The following is an 18,458-nucleotide window of genomic DNA, read 5'->3' on the forward strand; positions in this document are numbered from 1 at the left end:
GATAGGATGGAAGAGGAGAGAGTAGCGGGAGAGAGAAAGCGAAGGTTGGGACGGCGCAATACCATCCGAGTAGGGGCAGAGTGAGAAGTGTTGGATGAGAGCAAGAGGGAAAAGGATACAAGGTAGTGGTCGGAGATTTGGAGGGGAGTTGCAATGAGATTAGTGGAAGAACAGCATCTAGTAAAGATGAGGTCAAGCGTATTGCCTGCCTTGTGAGTAGGGGGGGAAGGTGAGAGGGTGAGGTCAAAAGAGGAGAGGAGTGGAAAGAAGGAGGCAGAGAGGAATGAGTCAAAGGTAGATGTGGGGAGGTTAAAGTCACCCAGAACTGTGAGAGGTGAGCCATCCTCAGGAAAGGAACTTATCAAGGCGTCAAGCTCATTGATGAACTCTCCAAGGGAACCTGGAGGACGATAATTGATAAGGATGTTAAGTTTGAAAGGGCTGGTAACTGTGACAGCATGGAATTCAAATGAGGAGATAGACAGATGGGTCAGGGGAGAAAGAGAGAATGTCCACTTGGGAGAGATGAGGATTCCAGTGCCACCACCCCGCTGGCTCGATGCTCTAGGGGTATGCGAGAACACGTGGGCAGACGAAGAGAGAGCAGTAGGAGTAGCAGTGTTATCTGTGGTAATCCATGTTTCCGTCAGCGCCAGGAAGTCTAGGGACTGGAGGGTAGCATAGGCTGAGATGAACTCAACCTTGTTGGCTGCAGACCGGCAGTTCCAGAGGCTGCCGGAGACCTGGAACTCCACGTGGGTCGTGCGCGCTGGGACCACCAGGTTAGAGTGGCAGCGGCCACACGGTGTGAAGCGTTTGTATGGCCTGTGCAGAGGGGAGAGAACAGGGATAGACAGACACATAGTTGACAAGCTACAGAAGTGTTGTTTCTTGTATTATTGTCTCTTGTGTCTTTAGAGAACTCTTTCACTTTGATATCCTTTTTCTTCTGTCCTGATTTTCTCTTTCTTTTCTTCTGTTAACTAGATATTCTTTGTTGTTCTTCGTTAGCTAGCTAGCTTCTTCCAAAAGAGTCCCTAGCAACTGCTTAGCAACTGGTAAACAATTCAGCTAGCTAAGATAACTACAATTTTATGAAAAATAGTTATTTTTCAAAAGCCTATCTTCTTTGTTTGTTGCTTGTTTTTTCTCCTATTCAGTCTTGCAGTTTTCTTTTGCTTTTTTCCGATGTACTTCACTCTAAAAACCATGTAAATTTCAATATTTGTAGGAGCTCATTTTTCAGCTGCTGCTGCTCAAATTGGAGTTCCGGAACATGATGAATAGCAGAACATGTGTAACCACGCCAGCCCATGACCTCCACATCCGGCTTATTCACTTATGGGGTCGTCTGAGACCAGCCACCCAGACAGCTGATGAAACTGAGGATTATTTCTGTCTGTAATAAAACCCCTTTGTGGGGAAAAACTCATTCTGAATGGCTGGGCCTGGCTCCCCTGTTGGTGGGGCTGCCTCCCAAGTGGGTGAGCCTATGATCTCCAATGCCCACCCACACCCTAATTAGGCTCATAGATTAGGGCGCAACTCAATATTAGGAAGGTGTTCCTAATGTTTAGTATACTCAGTGTGAGCACACACACACACACACAGGTTCAAAAGTTTGGGGTCACTTAGAAATGTCCTTGTTTTTGAAAGAAAGGTATATTTTTTGTCCATACTACTCCCTTCACAGAACAGAGCAAACTGGCTATAACCAGAATAGAGAGAGGAGTGGGAGGCCCCGGTGTACAACTGAGCAAGAGGACAAGTACATTAGAGTGTCTAGTTTGGAATAGCCGTCATTTCTCAGAACAAGAATAGACTGACGAGTTTCAGAAGAAAGTTCTTGGTTTCTGGCCATTTTGAACCTGTAATCGAACCCACAAATGCTGATGCTCCAGATACTCAACTAGTCTAAAGAAAGCCAGTTTTATTGATTCTTTAATCAGAACAACAGTTTTCAGCTGTGCTAACAGAATTGCAAAAGAGTTTTCTAATGATCAATTCGTCTTTTAAAATGATCAACTTGGATTAGCTAACACAACGTGACATTGGAACACAGGAGTGATAGTTGCTGATAATGGGCCTCTGTACGCCTTTGTAGATATTCCATTACAAATCTGTCGTTTCCAGCTACAATACTCATTTACAACATTAACAATGTCTACACTATATTTCTGATCGATTTGACATTATTTTAAAATGGACAAAAAATGTGTTTTTCTTTCAAAAACAAGGACATTTCAAGGTGACCCCAAACTTTTGAACGGTAGTGTGTATACACACACACAGCAAAAAAAAGAAACGTCCCTTTTTCAGGAGACTGTCTTTCAAAGATAATTTGTAAAAATCCAAATAACTTCACAGATCTTCATTGTAAAGGGTTTAAACACTGTTTCCCATGCTTGTTCAATGAACCATAAACAATTAATGAACATGCACCTGTGGAACGGTTGTTAAGACACTAACAGCTTACAGACGGTAGGCAATTAAGGTCACAGTTATGAAAACTTAGGACACTAAAGAGGCCTTTCTACTGACCCTGAAAAACACCAAAAGAAATATGCCCAGGGTCCCTGCTCATCTGCGTGAACATGCCTTAGGCATGCTGCAAGGAGGTATGAGGACTGCAGATGTCAAGGACAATAAATTGCCATGTATGTACTGTGAGACACCTAAGACAGCACTACAGGGAGACAGGACAGACAGCTGACCACGTGTAACAACACCTACACAGGATCGGTACATCCGAATATCACACCTGCTGGACAGGTACAGGATGGCAACAACAACTGCCCGAGTTACACCAGGAACGCACAATCCCTCCATCAGTGCTCAGACTGTCCGCAATAGGCTGAGAGAGGCTGGACTGAGGGCTTGTAGGCCTGTTGTAAGGCAGATCCTCACAAGACATTACCGGCAACAATGTCACCTATGGGCACAAACCCAACGTCGCTGGACCAGACAGGACTGGCAAAAAGTGCTAATCACTGACGAGTCGCGGATTTGTCTGACCAGGGGTGATGGTCGGATTTGCATTTATCGTCAAAGGAATGAGAGTTACACCGAGGCCTGTACTCTGGAGCGGGATCGATTTGGAGGTGGAGGGTCCATCATGGTCTGGGGCGGTGTGTCACAGCATCATCGGACTGAGCTTGTTGTCCTTGCAGGCAATCTCAACGCTGTGCATTACAGGGAAGACATCCTCCTCCCTCATGTGGTACCCTTCCTGCAGGCTCATCCTGACATGACCCTCCGGCATGACAATGCCACTCGTTCTGTGTGTGATTTCCTGCAAGTCAGAAATGTTAGTGTTCTGCCATGGCCAGCAAAGAGCCCGGTTCTCAATCCCATTGAGCACGTCTGGAACCTGTTGGATCGGAGGGTGAGGGCTAGGGCCATTCCCCGAAGAAATGTACAGGAACTTGCAGGTGCCTTGGTGGAAGAGTGGGGTAACATCTCACAGCAAGAACTGGCAAATCTGGTTCAGTCCATGAGGAGGCGATGCACTGCAGTACTTAATGCAGCTGGTGGCCATACCAGATACTGACTGTTACTTTTGATTTTGACCCCCCATTTGTTCAGGGACACATTATTCCATTTATGTTAGTCACATGTGTGGAACTTGTTCAGTTTATGTCTCAGTTGTTGAATCTTGTTATGTTCATACAAATATTTACACGTGAAGTTTGCTGAAATAAACGCAGTTGACAGTGAGGACGTTTATTTTTTTGCTGAGTTTACACACACACACACACACACACTCCATTTAGCAGATGATTTTATACGAAGTGATTTAGTCACGTGTGCATATATTTTACGTATGGGTGGTCGGCCTAAAGAAATTAACCCGCGATCCTGGCTTTGCAAGCGCCATGCTCTATCAACTGAGACATACAGGACAGCTATGAATGCTCTGTGTGTGTGTGTGTGTGTGTGTGTGTGTGTGTGTGTGTGTGTGTGTGTGTGTGTGTGTGTGTGTGTGTGTGTGTGTATGTGTATGCCCCATCCATATGTGTCTGCTGTTCCCAACATCTAAACCAGCCTGCAGCACCATTGATCCACTGTCTGGTCCCTCTATATGTCTGTCAACAATCATGACCACTTACAGCCAAACATCCATTGTCCCTACAATATCACATCATTACTGACATCCCATAGAATTCCATTGGACAGATTCCAGACATGACAGGATGGTTGCGAAGTGGGATATCAAAGGATTATTACATTACGCGTGACCAGACAACACCCCATTTCTATGACAACACCTATAATGCATCAGAATTCCTGTCTGGACTGGATCAAATCGCATTTCATTTGTCACATGCTTCGTAAACAACAGACAGACTAACAGGAAAATGCTTATGGGAACTTCTCAACAATGCAGGGAAAAATAGAAAAAATATAGAAATAATTATAACGAGGGATAAATATACAATGAGTAAGGATAACTTGGATGTATTTTCCCAGCCCCCGTAGGAGGCCTTTTTTCTGGCCGTCATTGGAAATAAGAATTTCTTCAAATGACTTGCTTGGCCCTCCGTTAGTTAAATAAAGGTTAAATACATGGTTTTAAAACACAGTGCACCAGTAGATACAGAATGCACATATAGGTGGGGCTAAAATGACTTGGCAACAGAAGAGATAATAAACAGTAGCAGCAGTGTATGTAATGAGTCAAAAGAGTTAGTGAAAAAAGGGTCAATGCAAATAGTTAGATAAATAGCCCGGGTAGCTGTTTAAAAGTCTTATGGCTTGGGGGTAGAAGCTGTTCTAGATCCTGTTCATTCCAGACTTGGTGTCTCGGTACCGCTTGCCGTGCGGTAGCAGAGAGAACAGTCTATGATTTCAGACTGGAGTCTGAAAATGTTTTGGGCCTTCCTCTGACACCGGCTGGTATAGAGGTTTGGATGGCAGGGAGCTCAGCCCCAGTGATGTACTGAGCCGTATGCACTAGCCTCTGTAACACCTTGCGTCGGATACCAAGCAGTTGCCATAACAAGCGGTGATGCAGTCAGTCAAGATTCTCTCAATGGGGGCGTGCTCGGCCCTCCGTTTCCTGTAGTCTACAATCAACTCTTGCTAACGTTGAGGAAGAGGTTGTTGTCCTGGCACCACACTGCCAGGTCACTGACCTCCTCCCTATAAGCTGTCTCATCATCGTCGGTGATCAGGTCTACCACTGTCCTGTTTTGTCAGCAAATTTCATGATGGCGTTTGAGTCGTGCGCAGCCACGAAGTCGTGGGTGAACTGGGAGTACAAGAAGGGATTAAGCACGCAGCCTTGAGGCGCCTCCATGTTGATGCTCAGTGTGTTGGATATGTTGTTGCCTACCCTCACCACCTGGGGGTGGCCCGTCAGAAAATCCAGGATCCAGATGCAGAGGGAAGTGTTCAGTCCCAGGGTCCTGGGCTTAGTGATGAGCTTCGAGGGCACTATGGTGTTTAACGCTGAGCTGTAGTCAATAAACAGCATTCTCAAATAAGTGTTCTTCTTGTACACGTGGGAGAGGGCAGTGTGGAGTGCAATAAAGATTACGTAATCTGTGGATCTGTTGGGGCGGTACGTGAATTGGAGTGGGTCCAGGACATCTGGTATGATGGTGTTGATGTGAGTGATTACCAGCCTTTCAAAGCACTTCAAGGCTATGAGGCAAAAATAATTTAAACAGTCCCTGTGCCCAAGAACGCCAAGGTAACCTATGGTGGTCTGCTTGAAACACATCGGCTACGGAGAATGGTCCAGAACTGCTGGTGCTCTCATGAATGGTTCATTGTTGCTTGTCTCAAAGCTAGCATATAAGGCATTTAGCTCGTCTGCTAGGCTCGCATCACTGGGCAGTCCGCTGCTCGGTTTCCCTTTGTAATCAGTGTTAGTTTGCAAGCCTTGCCATATCTGACGAGCGTCAGCGCAGGCGTAGTAGGATTTGATCTTAGTCTTGTATTGACGCTTTGCCTGTTTGATAGCTTGTCAGAGGTCGTAGCTGGATTTCTTATAAGTGTTCCCGGATTAGCGTCCCACTCCTTGAAGGCGGCAGCTCTAGCCTTTAGCTCAGTGCGGATGTCCTGTAGCTTAGCATCCACTTCATCAGACCACTTCGGACCACTAGTACTTCCTGTTTTAGTTTTTGCTTGTAAGCAGGAAACAAGAGGATAGAGTTATGGTAAGATTTGCCGAAGGGAGGTCAGGGGAGAGCCTTGTATACGTTTGTGTGTGTGTGGAGAAAAGGTGATGTAGAATTTTTTTGCCTGTAGTCTCACTTATGACATCTTGATAAAAGTGAAATAAAACATTTCAGTTTCCCTGCACCTAATATCACCGGCCATGAGAAGAGCTGCCTCTGGGTGTGCACTTTCTTGTTTGCTTATAGCCCTATACAGCTCGTTGAGTGTGGTCTTAGTGCCAGCATTGGTTTGCATTGATAAATAGAGTGCTATGAAAAATATGTTGGTAAATAGTATGGTCTGCAGCTTATCATAAGGTATTCTAAACTCAGGAGAGCAAAAACTTGAGACTTCCTTAACATTCGAGATTGCGCCCCAGCAGTTAACACAGACACACCACTCCCTCCCTCATCTTACCCGAGGCTGCCAACCGGTCTTGAAGATGTATGGAAAAGCCAACAAGATGTATATTATACATCTTCTTGTTCAGCCACGACTCTGTGAAACATAGAACATTACAATTCTTCAGGTCCTGTTGGTAGGATAGTCTCAAACGGAGCTCGTCCAGTTTGTTCTCTAGTGACTGTACCTAGAGGCGGTTTATTTACTTGTCAACAAAGTTTGGTCTGGATGCCGGCTCGTCTGCATCTTTTGCGCCAGCTCATCCACTGGGGATTAGGGCCTTGTGTTGGAGTATGCAGAACGTCCAGAGCTGCTGACTCGTTGAAGTAGAAACCGGTTAGTGATCGCTGTTCTGATCTCCAGATGCTGTTTTCGGTCACACAAAATAGCAGAATTGGTCAGGAGCCCGTAAAATGGCTGCTATCCACTGCAACAGCTCTCAGTTCATTCTCAAACCAGATGTTTGGGCGCAAATATATCAACTTGATGTGTAAGTTATTACAGGTCAACTATCTCTCCTCATAACAGCACAGTGATGACTGTGGAGGATGTGGAGAAGGAGTGAAAAAAAGGCAGAAAAAAACAGTTTTGACCAACAGACAGCATGAAATGTGGATAAAAGATAAAACCCATCAAAACAGAGTAGCTAAAGCAGAGCAGATAGTTCAGTGTGAACAACAGGCATACCAGAGAGAAAACATCACTGCCAGATGCCACAGCTCTTCTCCAGGTCTGCCAAGCTACAGGCCTGATCTTATCCAGGCGAGACATATGGAGCCCCAAGTCAGAGACACATAACTGTCTGGTGCATCAACGGACAGACGCAGTGGTATAGTGGAGGGTATACGCCATATACCCACTTATTTTCAGTGGGCATTGCGTATACTCACTTCTTAATCCCCATGACGGGTATAAAAGTAATGTCGAGGATGTATATGTCGTATCAATTAATAAGGTTGATGGAACAGGAACAGATCAGAATGTTTAGCCTAAAATGTTGACAAACTATTATTTCTTCACATTTTAGGTGCAGCATTGTGCAAACTGCGGTAGGCCTTTGCGCAAATGTTCCAAAATGCAATTTGCGGGAGAACACAGTTCTAAAATTCGCACCACACATGCGAGCAGTTTAATGGACAGAGATGGAAATATCTGTTAGAAATGTAGAAAGAGGGGAGATCTAAAGATGCAACAACTATCATGGGTTGCGAATATGACTAGCATTTGGCTGTTAGACAATGAAAGAAAGTTGAAAGAAAACCAATAGAACAGAAGTCTTTACAAAATAATGAGGAAATATTTATAAAATAATTGTCTCAACATTTCTTTAGTGGGATTTTGGCTATAGGCTACTTTGAACCCAGGCAAGACATTAATATGAAGTAAAAAGTCAAAGTTTCAAACAATTAAGGAACAGGAAAGACAAAGCGATGCTAATGATAGGCCTAACCGTCTTCTGCTAGATAGAAAGACTTTCCCAAAAAGTAGCTACAAAGTAGCTTATGCATACCTGGCAGAATGATATCATGATTTGTATCAATCCAGTGACCATTTGTTTTGCAAACTCATGTGCTACAGAAACACTGCTAACAAAACCACAGTGCAAGGTGCATGTGCACTTGAATTAAAAGGGTAAGTACTCTCAAAAATAAAAGTAGTCTCGTGATGTGGTTTAAGCATTGTTATGGACTTAGAAAAACAACACAATTGGATGTTCTATTAAAAAAGTGTTACTTTGAGAGTGAAAACCTGTTTCAATAGTAAAACTACTATTAGCATACTTGCACAGTACAGCTTGAGTTGGCCTGACTGTGAAAGACCAATAAGGGATTCATAATTTTAGGGCATTCAGAGTGTATATCACTGTTTCTTAAATAAATAAGACAGGATGTCTTTCCTTTGCTGGTCGGGCCATTTGAGGAATTCTTGGCAAAATTAGAGTACCCACTTTTCCAGGCACCACTACGCCACTTGACGAACGGAAGGAACGGAGGACTGAAATAACTTAGAGATAACGAGAGAGCTTCCTAAATCATTTTTCTGCTGACCTTTGAAGTAAAATAAATAACTTAAAAGAAAATAATAAAACACAGCTCTCTCTATGTATCCTGTATTACTCTTCTTCTTTCAAATATGAACTAAGTGGATGGTTGGCAACATCCCCTCATCTATTAAGGCACCTCCCCGTTTGACAGTTTTCTTCCGTTTCGTGCCTACTCAATATGACCCAAGCCATATTTCCCTCATAATGGAGTTTAAGCTGATACTGTTTGACAACTCTGTTTTGGCCCATTGTGAGAGGTCCAATCAGGACACAATGGCTGCAGATGGATTCTCTGCAGGAGTCTTGTTTGGCCAGTGCCTGGGACGACTGACTCGGCGGAGCGCGTGGAAGCCCTGCAAGTCGAGGGGCCAGACTGTACCGCTGGCTGCTGCTGCTGGGTAGGGACAAGGACAGGCACCATCATGAACTGGTAGCCAATGCCTGCACACACACTCACTGGCCCCCTTCTCAATGGAGTCTGCAGAGCTAAATGAGGATGAGCGTGTCTCACTCATGGCAGCTAACCCTTTAATGGATCAATAGTGAGAGTAATAAGGGGATAACAGAGAGCTTGGGATTATTAGGATGAGCACTAGGAAGAAGCTATTCTCTATCCCTATAGAGGCATGAGCACTGGGCCTTTGTTGACCATACAAAGAGGAAGCATTGGCCTCTGAGTTTTCTGAAGTTTCCTTCATCTGAAATACTGTATTATTGCAACCCCCCTCCAAGTCTCTGATCACAATCTCTCCCCCTCTCTCCTCCAAACCTACCCACTCAACCATCACAATCTTTGCTCTCCCTCTCCGACTACTCTCTCCTCTTCTATCCTATCATCTCTACCTTCTGCTAAATCCTTCTCTCCTGTCTCCTGATTCTGCCTTTTCAACCCTACTCTCCTCCCTTTCCGCATCCTGTGACTCTCACTGTCCCCTTTCCTCTTGGCCCTCACCTCCTGCTCCATGGCTAAGTGACTCACTGCAAGCTTACAGAATAGGGCTGCGTGCAGCTGAGCTGAAACGCAGGAAAACTAAAGTTCCGGAGGACCTATCACTTCTCTCTACCTTCTCTTCCTCTGTATCCGCTATTAAGCCACTTTCGATCACTCTACATTTCAAGCTTCTGCCTCTAACCCTAGGAAACTTTTTTCCACCTTCTCCTCCCTCCTTAATCCTCCACCTCCTCCTACCTACCTCTCTGCGAATGACTGTCAACCACTTTGAATAGAAGGTTGACGATATCCTTTGCTAATTTACTCAGCCTACTGACTACACTGGTCCCACTCTCACAGAACTCCCCTATGCCTTGACCTCTTTCTCCCCGCTCTCTCCAGATGGAATCCTGCAACTAGTGATGTCCAGCCACCTGGCAACCTGCCCGCTCAACCCCATCCCCTCTTCCTTTCTCCAGACCATATCTGGAGACCTCCCATTACTCACTTCCCCTCATCAACTCATCCCTGACTACTGGTTGCGTCCTCTCGGACTTCAAGAAGGCCAGAGTTGCTCCCTTCCTCAAGAAACAAACACTCGACCCTTCTCACGTCAAAAACTACAGACCGTTATCACTTCTTTCTTTTCTTTCCAAAACACTTGAGCATGCTGTCTCTGACCAACTCTCTCTCTATCTCTCTCAGAACGATCTTCTTGACCCTTACCAGTCAGGCTTCAAGACGGCTCACTCAACTGAGACTGCTCTCCTCTGTTACGGAGACTCTCCGCACCTTGGGGCCCTCGCACCCCTATGCGGGTCAGCTCCCGCTCAGCCCAGTCAATGCTCTGTCAGGGCACCCCAAAGATGGCTACCTCCTGATGTTAAATCAGCAAAGTTCCTGCCAATCTTCCGAGAATGTCTGAAACCCTACCTCTTCACAGAGTATCTTAAATGAATCCCACGGCGCCCCAAAAAAGTTATGTCTTCTCCTACTAGCACTGACTTTGCTGATAACTACTTTATTGAGGTTGTCTCACCAAACTAATTGTCGCTCTTGATAAGAGTGTCTGTTATATGACTAAAATGCAAATGTCTTTGCAGGGAGCAGGCTTCAACCTTTTTTAGTGTACTCAAGCTACTAATAAAATGCCTTTATATTGCTGTCAAGAAGCATTGATTATGCTGGAAACAGGCTAACAAAGTATTTCAGAGGAAATATATCAAAAGCGAGCTCCTCCTTTAGTGAGTATTGACGAGTCCAAATCACACAGCCAGGCCCTGAAAACAGAGTTGAAGAAAAGCAAGTGCAGACCTGGCCGCTTCGCCTTCAAACATGGCAGCCATCCACATATCCCCCACATATGATTAATCTAGTTAAATACTTCACAGTCCTGAAAGATTTTGATTCGACTGTAATCATGTAATAAATGAAAGCCATACATGGCAAGATCCCTTTAGTCATCTATACTGTAGAGTTGCACCAACTACCAACCAGCAGCTCTTAAAAGGATACTTTGGGATTTTGGCAATGAGGCATTTTGTCTACTTCCCCAGAGTCGGATTAAATGGTAGATACCATTTGTATGTCTCTGTGTCTAGTATTAAGGAAGTTAGAAGTAGTTTCTCAAGCCAACTCTAACTAGACAAAGGGCGTCATTGCCAAAATTCCGAAGTATCACTTTAATGGGTGAGAGAAGCAGAGTAGAGCAATAGAATGAGCGAGTGAGTGAGCGACAGACAGCAGTTCAGCATGGCATTGGGCCTAGCCCAGCCCAGGGACAGTACGTACAACCAGCTCAGAGAACATGGCATCCAGCTCCTCTTCAGGTGGCATGGGCAGGGAGGGCTCCATGGTCTGTAGGATGAAGTTACTGTCATGGCGAAGGCGGTAGGTGATCTCCGGGTGATCACTCCCTTTAAAACAGCAGAAAATATCGGAGAGGCCCCGCCCTGGACGCTTGCGAGGGGCCATGGCGTGGCGGCCAGGGTTTGGGCCCTTTCTAGGGAACGTTACCGTCTTTCACCACGGCTCCCTGTAGAAGGAGACAAGACAGATTGTTAGTGGAATACATGGTTGGAGTCATTTAACCAGGTCATTCATTTGGCTTCTGAGGGTGTGATATATGTAAATTCTAACCCTGAGGGTGTGGTCTATATCACCCCCCAAGGTGTGGTCTATGTCACTCCCAGGGCATGGTGTATGTCACATGATCTATGCCATGGGAAATTCCACGGTCACAGAATGAGACGTAACAGATGTTTCACTTTAAAAATGTATGTCAAACAAAAACCAATGATTGCAAAGTTAAACAAACCATACAGCTTTTAATGACTTTTAACAATTTCCACAGGAAATTTAACAAAAACACATTTACTTGAACAGGGCAGAATGACGGCACAAACAGTCATTCTGCAACCAAATTTTTCATCTGCACTGTTCTTCAAGTAAATGTGGTGGCTGAGTTAAAACACAGGCCTAACAGTGGAGGCTCCTCAGAGGAGGAAAGGGAGGACCATCCTCCTCAGTGAATTTCATAAAAATAAGAATGTTAAAACTTAAAGTTATCCTTTTTAGATAAAACTATACTAAACATAATCATGTCACCAAATAACTGATTGAAAACACTATTTTGCAAAGAAGGTCTACAGTAGCCTCAACAGCACTCTGTAGGGTAGCACCATGATGTAGCCAGTGGACAGCTAGTTTCTGTACTCCTCTGGGTACATTGACCTCAATACAAAACCTAGGAGTCTCGTGGTTCTCACCCCCTTCCATAGACTTACACTGTTATTATATCTTTCAGAGGACGTCCTCCAGCCTATCAGAGCTCGAGGCATGAACTGACATGTTGTCCAACCAATCAAAGGACCAGATAATTAATCTAGTACTGAAAGCATCAGCTACAGCTACCTAGCACTGCAGTGTATAAAATGTGGTGAGTAGTTGACTCAAAGTGAGAGAGAAAGACAATAGTTGAACAGTTTAACAAATACATTTCTTCCCCCCCAAAAAGTTAACTTTCAGTTTCACTTTCTTAGCTAGCAAATGCAGCCAGCTAGTTTAGACTACTGAAATACCCTGCTCAAACAGAGGGATGCTATGTTAGCTAGCTAAGTTTCCAACACAACACTGGAAGATAAGCTTTTGGTATTACTAATTTATTGCCACCAGGGCCCACCGGTGTAACTGCTCGCTGACTGTAGAATAACGTTACTGCATGATTGTAGCAAGTTTACTAATGCGTTAGCTCTATTAGCAACGTTGACATTACTTTAGTTAATATGGTGATAACGATGTAGGCTGTGTGTAGCAGTTTGGCTTGGAAAGGTTTTTTCTCCTGGTCACATACAGCTGTGTTGTGCATTGAAGTCCACAAGTGCAGGGAAGAGAAGGAATACAACGTGGCTGTTACGAAAGTGAACTCTGTTTACGTGTGATCAGGGGTGTATTCATTCCGCCGATTCTATTAAAAAACATTTCTTAAAACTGAAGCAAACGGGTCAAAACGGGGATAAACATACCTGAATTTGTCCAATAGAAACTCGTTTGCAACTTTGGACTGATGATTACACCCTATATCAGCTAGATGCAGGCAAGAGTGTGCAAAGCGGTATTGAACGTCAATGTCTGTCACCTCAAATGTCTCTCGACCTGTGGTCACCTACGTTGTAAACGTTCATTCGTAGGCTAGGTTGTAGCAACCTCATGTTGGGTATAGGGAAAATGTTAGTATAATGTAGTTGCCTAAACCTATCGCTGTTACATTGAACTGGGTGAATGGAATATGAATGAGCGTCATCCAACATGCTCTAATAGAAATAAGGCCATGCTCATGAAAAAAAAACTGTTCTCCCTCACCTTAAACGACACTAACCACAACTGAGGCCTAAATGTACTGTTATACAACCAGACATCCAAGGATTCCAAATAAAGAGACAGAGAGTCCTGTATGTCAATGGGAGAGAGCCAATACTGGATTATTGTCTTCTTTATAGAGAAAATGCAGTGCAACACTACAGATTGTTTTTTATTTATTTTATTTCACCTTTATTTAACCAGGTAGGCTGGTTGAGAACAAGTTCTCATTTGCAACTGCGACCTGGCCAAGATAACGCATGGCAGTTCGACACATACAACAACACAGAGTTACACGTGGAATAAACAAAACATAGTCAATAATACAGTAGAAAAAAAGAAAACAAAAGGTCTATATACAGTGAGTGCAAATGAGGTAAGATAAGGGAGTTAAGGCAATAAATAGACCATGGCGGCGAAGTAATTTAAATATAGCAATTAAACACTGGAATGGTAGATGTGCAGAAGATGAATGTGCAAGTAGAGATACTGGGGTGCAAAAGAGCAAGATAAATAAATAAATAAATAAATATACAGTATGGGGATGAGGTAGTTGGATGTGCTGTTTACAAATGGGCTATGTACAGGTGCAGTGATCTGTGAGCTGCTCTGACAGCTGGTGCTTAAAGCTAGTGAGGGAGATATGAGTCTCCAGCTTCAGTGATTTTTGCAGTTCGTTCCAGTCATTGGCAGCAGAGAACTGTAAGGAAAGGCGGCCAAAAGAGGAATTGGCTTTGGGGGTGACCAGTGAGATATACCTGCTGGAGCGCGTGCTACGAGTGGGTGCTGCTATGGTCACCAGTGAGCTGAGATAAGGCGAGGCTTTACTTAGCAGAGACTTGTAGATGACCTAGAGCCAGTGGGTTTGGCGACGAGTATGAAGCGAGGGCCAGCCAACAAGAGCATACAGGTCGCAGTGGTGGGTAGTATATGGGGCTTTGGTGACAAAACGGATGGCACTGTGATAGACTGCATCCAATTTGCTGAGTAGAGTGTTGGAGGCTATTTTATAACTGACATCGCCGAAGTCGAGGATCAGTAGGATGGTCAGTTTTACGAGGGTATGTTTGGCAGCATGAGTGAAAGATGCTTTGTTGCGAAATAACAAGCCGATTCTAGATTAAATTTTGGATTGGAGATGCTTGATGTGAGACTGGAAGGAGAGTTTACAGTCTAAACCAGACACCTAGGTATTTGTAGTTATCCACATAGTCTAAGTCGGAGCTGTCCAGAGTAGTGATGCTGGACGGGCGGGTAGGTGCGGGCAGTGATCAGTTGAAGAACATACATTTAGTTTTACTTGCATTTAAGAGCAGTTGGAAACCACAGAAGGAGAGTTGTATGGCATTGAAGCTTGTCTGGAAGTTAGTTAACACCGTGTCCAAAGAAGGGCCAGAAGTATACAGAATGGTGTCGTCTGCGTAGAGGTGGTTCAGGAAATCACCATCAGCAAGAACGACATCATTGATGTATACAGAGAAGAGAGTCGGCCCGAGAATTGAACCCTGTGGCACCCCATAGAGACTGCCAGAGGTCCGGACAATAGGCCCCCGATTTGACACACTGAACTCCATCTGAGAAGTAGTTGGTGAACCAGACGAGGCAGTCATTTGAGAAACCAAGGCTGTTGAGTCTGCCGATAAGAATGTGGTGATTGACAGAGTCGAAAGCCTTGGCCAGGTCGAAGAATACGGCTGCACAGTAATGTCTCTTATCGATGGTGGTTATGATATCATTTAGGACCTTGAGCGTGGCTGAGGTGCACCCATGACCAGCTCTGAAACCAGATTGCATAGCGGAGAAGGTACGGTGGGATTCAAAATGGTCGGTAATCTGTTTGTTAACTTGGCTTTTGAAGACCTTAGAAAGGCAGGGTAGGATAGATATAGGTCTGTAGCAGTTTGGGTCTAGAGTGTCTAACCCTTTGAAGAGGGGGATGACCGCTGCAGCTTTCCAATCTTTGGGAATCAGACGATACGAAAGAGAGGTTGAACAAGCTAGTGATAGGGGTTGCAACAATTTCGGCAGATCATTTTAGAAAGAGAGGGTCCAGATTGTCTAGCCCGGCTGATTTGTAGGGGTTCAGATTTTGCAGCTCTTTCAGAACATCAGCTATCTGGAATTGGGTGAAGGAGAAATGGGGTAGACTTGGGTGAGTTGCTGTGGGGAGTGCAGGGCTGTTGACCGGGGTAGGGGTAGCCAGGTGGAAAGCATGGCCAGCCATAGAAAAATGCTTATTGAAATTCTCAATTTATAGTGGATTTATCGGTGGTGACAGTTAAAAAGGCAGTGTCTGATTAATTCAGTGAATTAGATAAAAGCAAACTTACCCGCTTTAAAAGATATGGGTAGATAGTTACCTCACCACACGGACCAGAACAACCCCTCACAACCCTCAGATTGGTTTAGGGGCCTAGCTACAGTGGCTTTTGGTGATTATAAAACACACACACACACACACACACACACACACACACACACACACACACACACACACACACACACACACACACACACACACACACACACACACACACACACACACACACACACACACACACACACACACACACACACACACACACACACACACACAGAGAGACAGAGAGACAGAGACAGAGGAAGCAATATTATGCCGAGGGGCCTCAGCCTGCCGCATCCCTCTCAGTGACCCTACACAACAGGACCAGGATTTATAACAAAACACAGGCACTGTGGGGATTAGTGCACTGACTAGGAAGGCCCGCTGCTTCTCAGCTCAACTCACTGTGGTGAAGTGGTTACTGGTCTTCATGTTCGTGTACTAGCAGCAGGCAATAGACACACACAAACACACTTTTACACTCTTCACATACGCTGCTGCTACTCTGTCTATTATCTATCCTGATTGCCTAGTTACTTTTACCCCTACCTACATGTACATATTACTTCCACTACCTCATACCCCAGCACATTGACTTGGTACCACTTTTATATAGCCTCATTGTTGTTGTCTTTTGTGTTACTATTTTTATTTGCTACATTTCTTACCTTTTAACTTCGCATTGTTGGGAAAGGGCTTGTAAGTAAGCATTTCACAGTAAAGTCACAGATTGAATCTGAGCTTAAGCAAAGTGATTTCTAAAGATCCAGACTGGGCCAGTAAGACAAATGGCAGTACGTTAGTCTTTGAAGAGGGAGAGATCTGGATGTTATGAGTGTAAATCATGCAACTCGTTTCTATGAGCTTTGATTAAACAGGAACCAGAGACTCCCGCTGAGAGAATAAGATTACAAATCTAAATGAAAGGAGAAAAGCAAAAGAAAATAATATCACCTCAGAATTTTGTTAAACTGAAAAGTTACATGAATATTAACTTGTAAATGAGGTCCTGGTGTTAGCTAACAGAAACCAGGACTGGCTTGAGAAGCCAATCTAACAACCGCAGGAGAGGAAAGTGAAACCCAGCAGTCTGTGATAGCAGACAGTGTGGTCCCCAGTGAGGTTAAGGTCAGACTGAGGGCAGTCTACTCTGTTTTGGGTTCATTCACAAAAAATCTCAGTGAATAATTTACAGAAGGTTAGATGCTCTCAATGTTTCTCCTCTGAGAGGTCGATATACACAAGGCCAGAGCGAGAAATATCAGCTTCCAAAACTCCCAAGCAAGCACTACTCTGACCTTACACTAAGCACTAAGCAAACACCATCATTCAACATCTTCAGTTACTATAAAATAGGCTTTTCTTGAACTAAGAATGTGTGGGTGTGCCAAATCCTGTGGTTCTGTACAGTAGCTAGGCTAAATCCTGGGGTTGTGTAGCTAGGCTAAATCCTGTGGTTGTGTAGCTAGGTTAAATCATGTGGTTGTGTAGCTAGGCTAAATCCTGTGGTTGTGTAGCTAGGCTAAATCCTGTGGTTGTGGAACACACATAACCCATACAATCCACACCATTGAAGTCTTGGAGTAGCCTATTAGAGAACAACTTTACCACTTTCTTACAGTAGGTATGGACAAATGTGAACAGACCAAACAAGACTAGAAAGGTGAATGACCACTCTTTGCAGCAGGGAGGCCTATATACAGTATGTTGTATATTTACTAGTGTAGGATATTGTAAGATATGATATGTATAATATTTCCTAATTTAATTGTTTCATCACTGAATCAACAGCGTACAAAAGGCAGATAGATGGTTTGAACATTATATGGCAATAAAGACAATGGCCGACAAAGTATAAAACAAACACACATCATTTAGAGATGCCTAACCTAAACATAACATAAAACCAAGATGTTTCTCCAGGAAATCAAATTAAAATAAGTCTCCCTCCCCGGCAGTCATTTTAAAAACACATGAAGCGGTCTGTTTATTTATGTGCAACCTTGTCCTTCCTGAATGGACTACCATCATCAGCACAGAGTGTGCGTCCCAAATGGCACCCTTTTTACTGCACTACTTTTTTTTACCAGGGCCCCTAGTGTATAGGGAGTAGGATGACATGTGGGACGCAAACTGAGTGTTTTCCACATGTACTGGACTCCAGTGAATCTGTCGGTTCCTACAACAGCAGATGATGTCCTTGTGAACTTTACATGATCCATCTTTAGAAAGGGAGATGTTCTGTTACAGGGAACTAAAGAGGGAACCAAAAGGAGGGCAGGTACTGCATAAGAGCTGTAGTAAGACCTGGATCAGAGCCCTTTGGAGAAACCATTCCCACCTCTTACCCAGGTCAGCGTCAGGAAAGACACACACACGCACGCACACACACAGGACAGCTTCAGGGAAGCGATACTCTTTGAAGCACAGCCATCAATAGACACTGAGTTTTTCCTCTCCTTTCTCTTTCATATTTCTTTCTTTTTTCCTTGCTTTTATTAAAGACTAAGCACAAAGAGTCCGACTGGAAAACTTTGAGGGATGGGGATTTTTAATATCTTCCATTTCAAAGAGCAGCTTGTAATAGTCAGGATGCTGATAGCAATACTAACTGATGCAGTTACTTTTATTAGCAGTCTCATTCTTATCCTATTTCCTGTTTAGCCATGATATATGACAAAGGGAGTATACTGTAC

General features: G+C 44.1%; 1 protein-coding gene across 4 annotated transcripts in view; it reads right to left on the reverse strand.

The window, feature by feature from the left end:
* Positions 1-18,458, reverse strand: part of LOC106601075 (disheveled-associated activator of morphogenesis 1) — an 81,910-nt gene that overhangs the window by 33,453 nt on the left and 29,999 nt on the right. For all 4 annotated transcript variants that reach the window (XM_014192988.2, XM_014192997.2, XM_014192984.2 and 1 more), the window contains exon 2: positions 11,334-11,577. In XM_014192988.2, the coding sequence (XP_014048463.1) occupies positions 11,334-11,516 (183 nt within the window). In that variant the 5' untranslated portion in view covers positions 11,517-11,577. The remainder of the gene's footprint in view (positions 1-11,333; positions 11,578-18,458) is intronic.

This window comes from Salmo salar, chromosome ssa01 (genome assembly GCF_905237065.1).
Source record: "Salmo salar chromosome ssa01, Ssal_v3.1, whole genome shotgun sequence".
NCBI classification, from domain to species: Eukaryota; Metazoa; Chordata; class Actinopteri; order Salmoniformes; family Salmonidae; genus Salmo; species Salmo salar.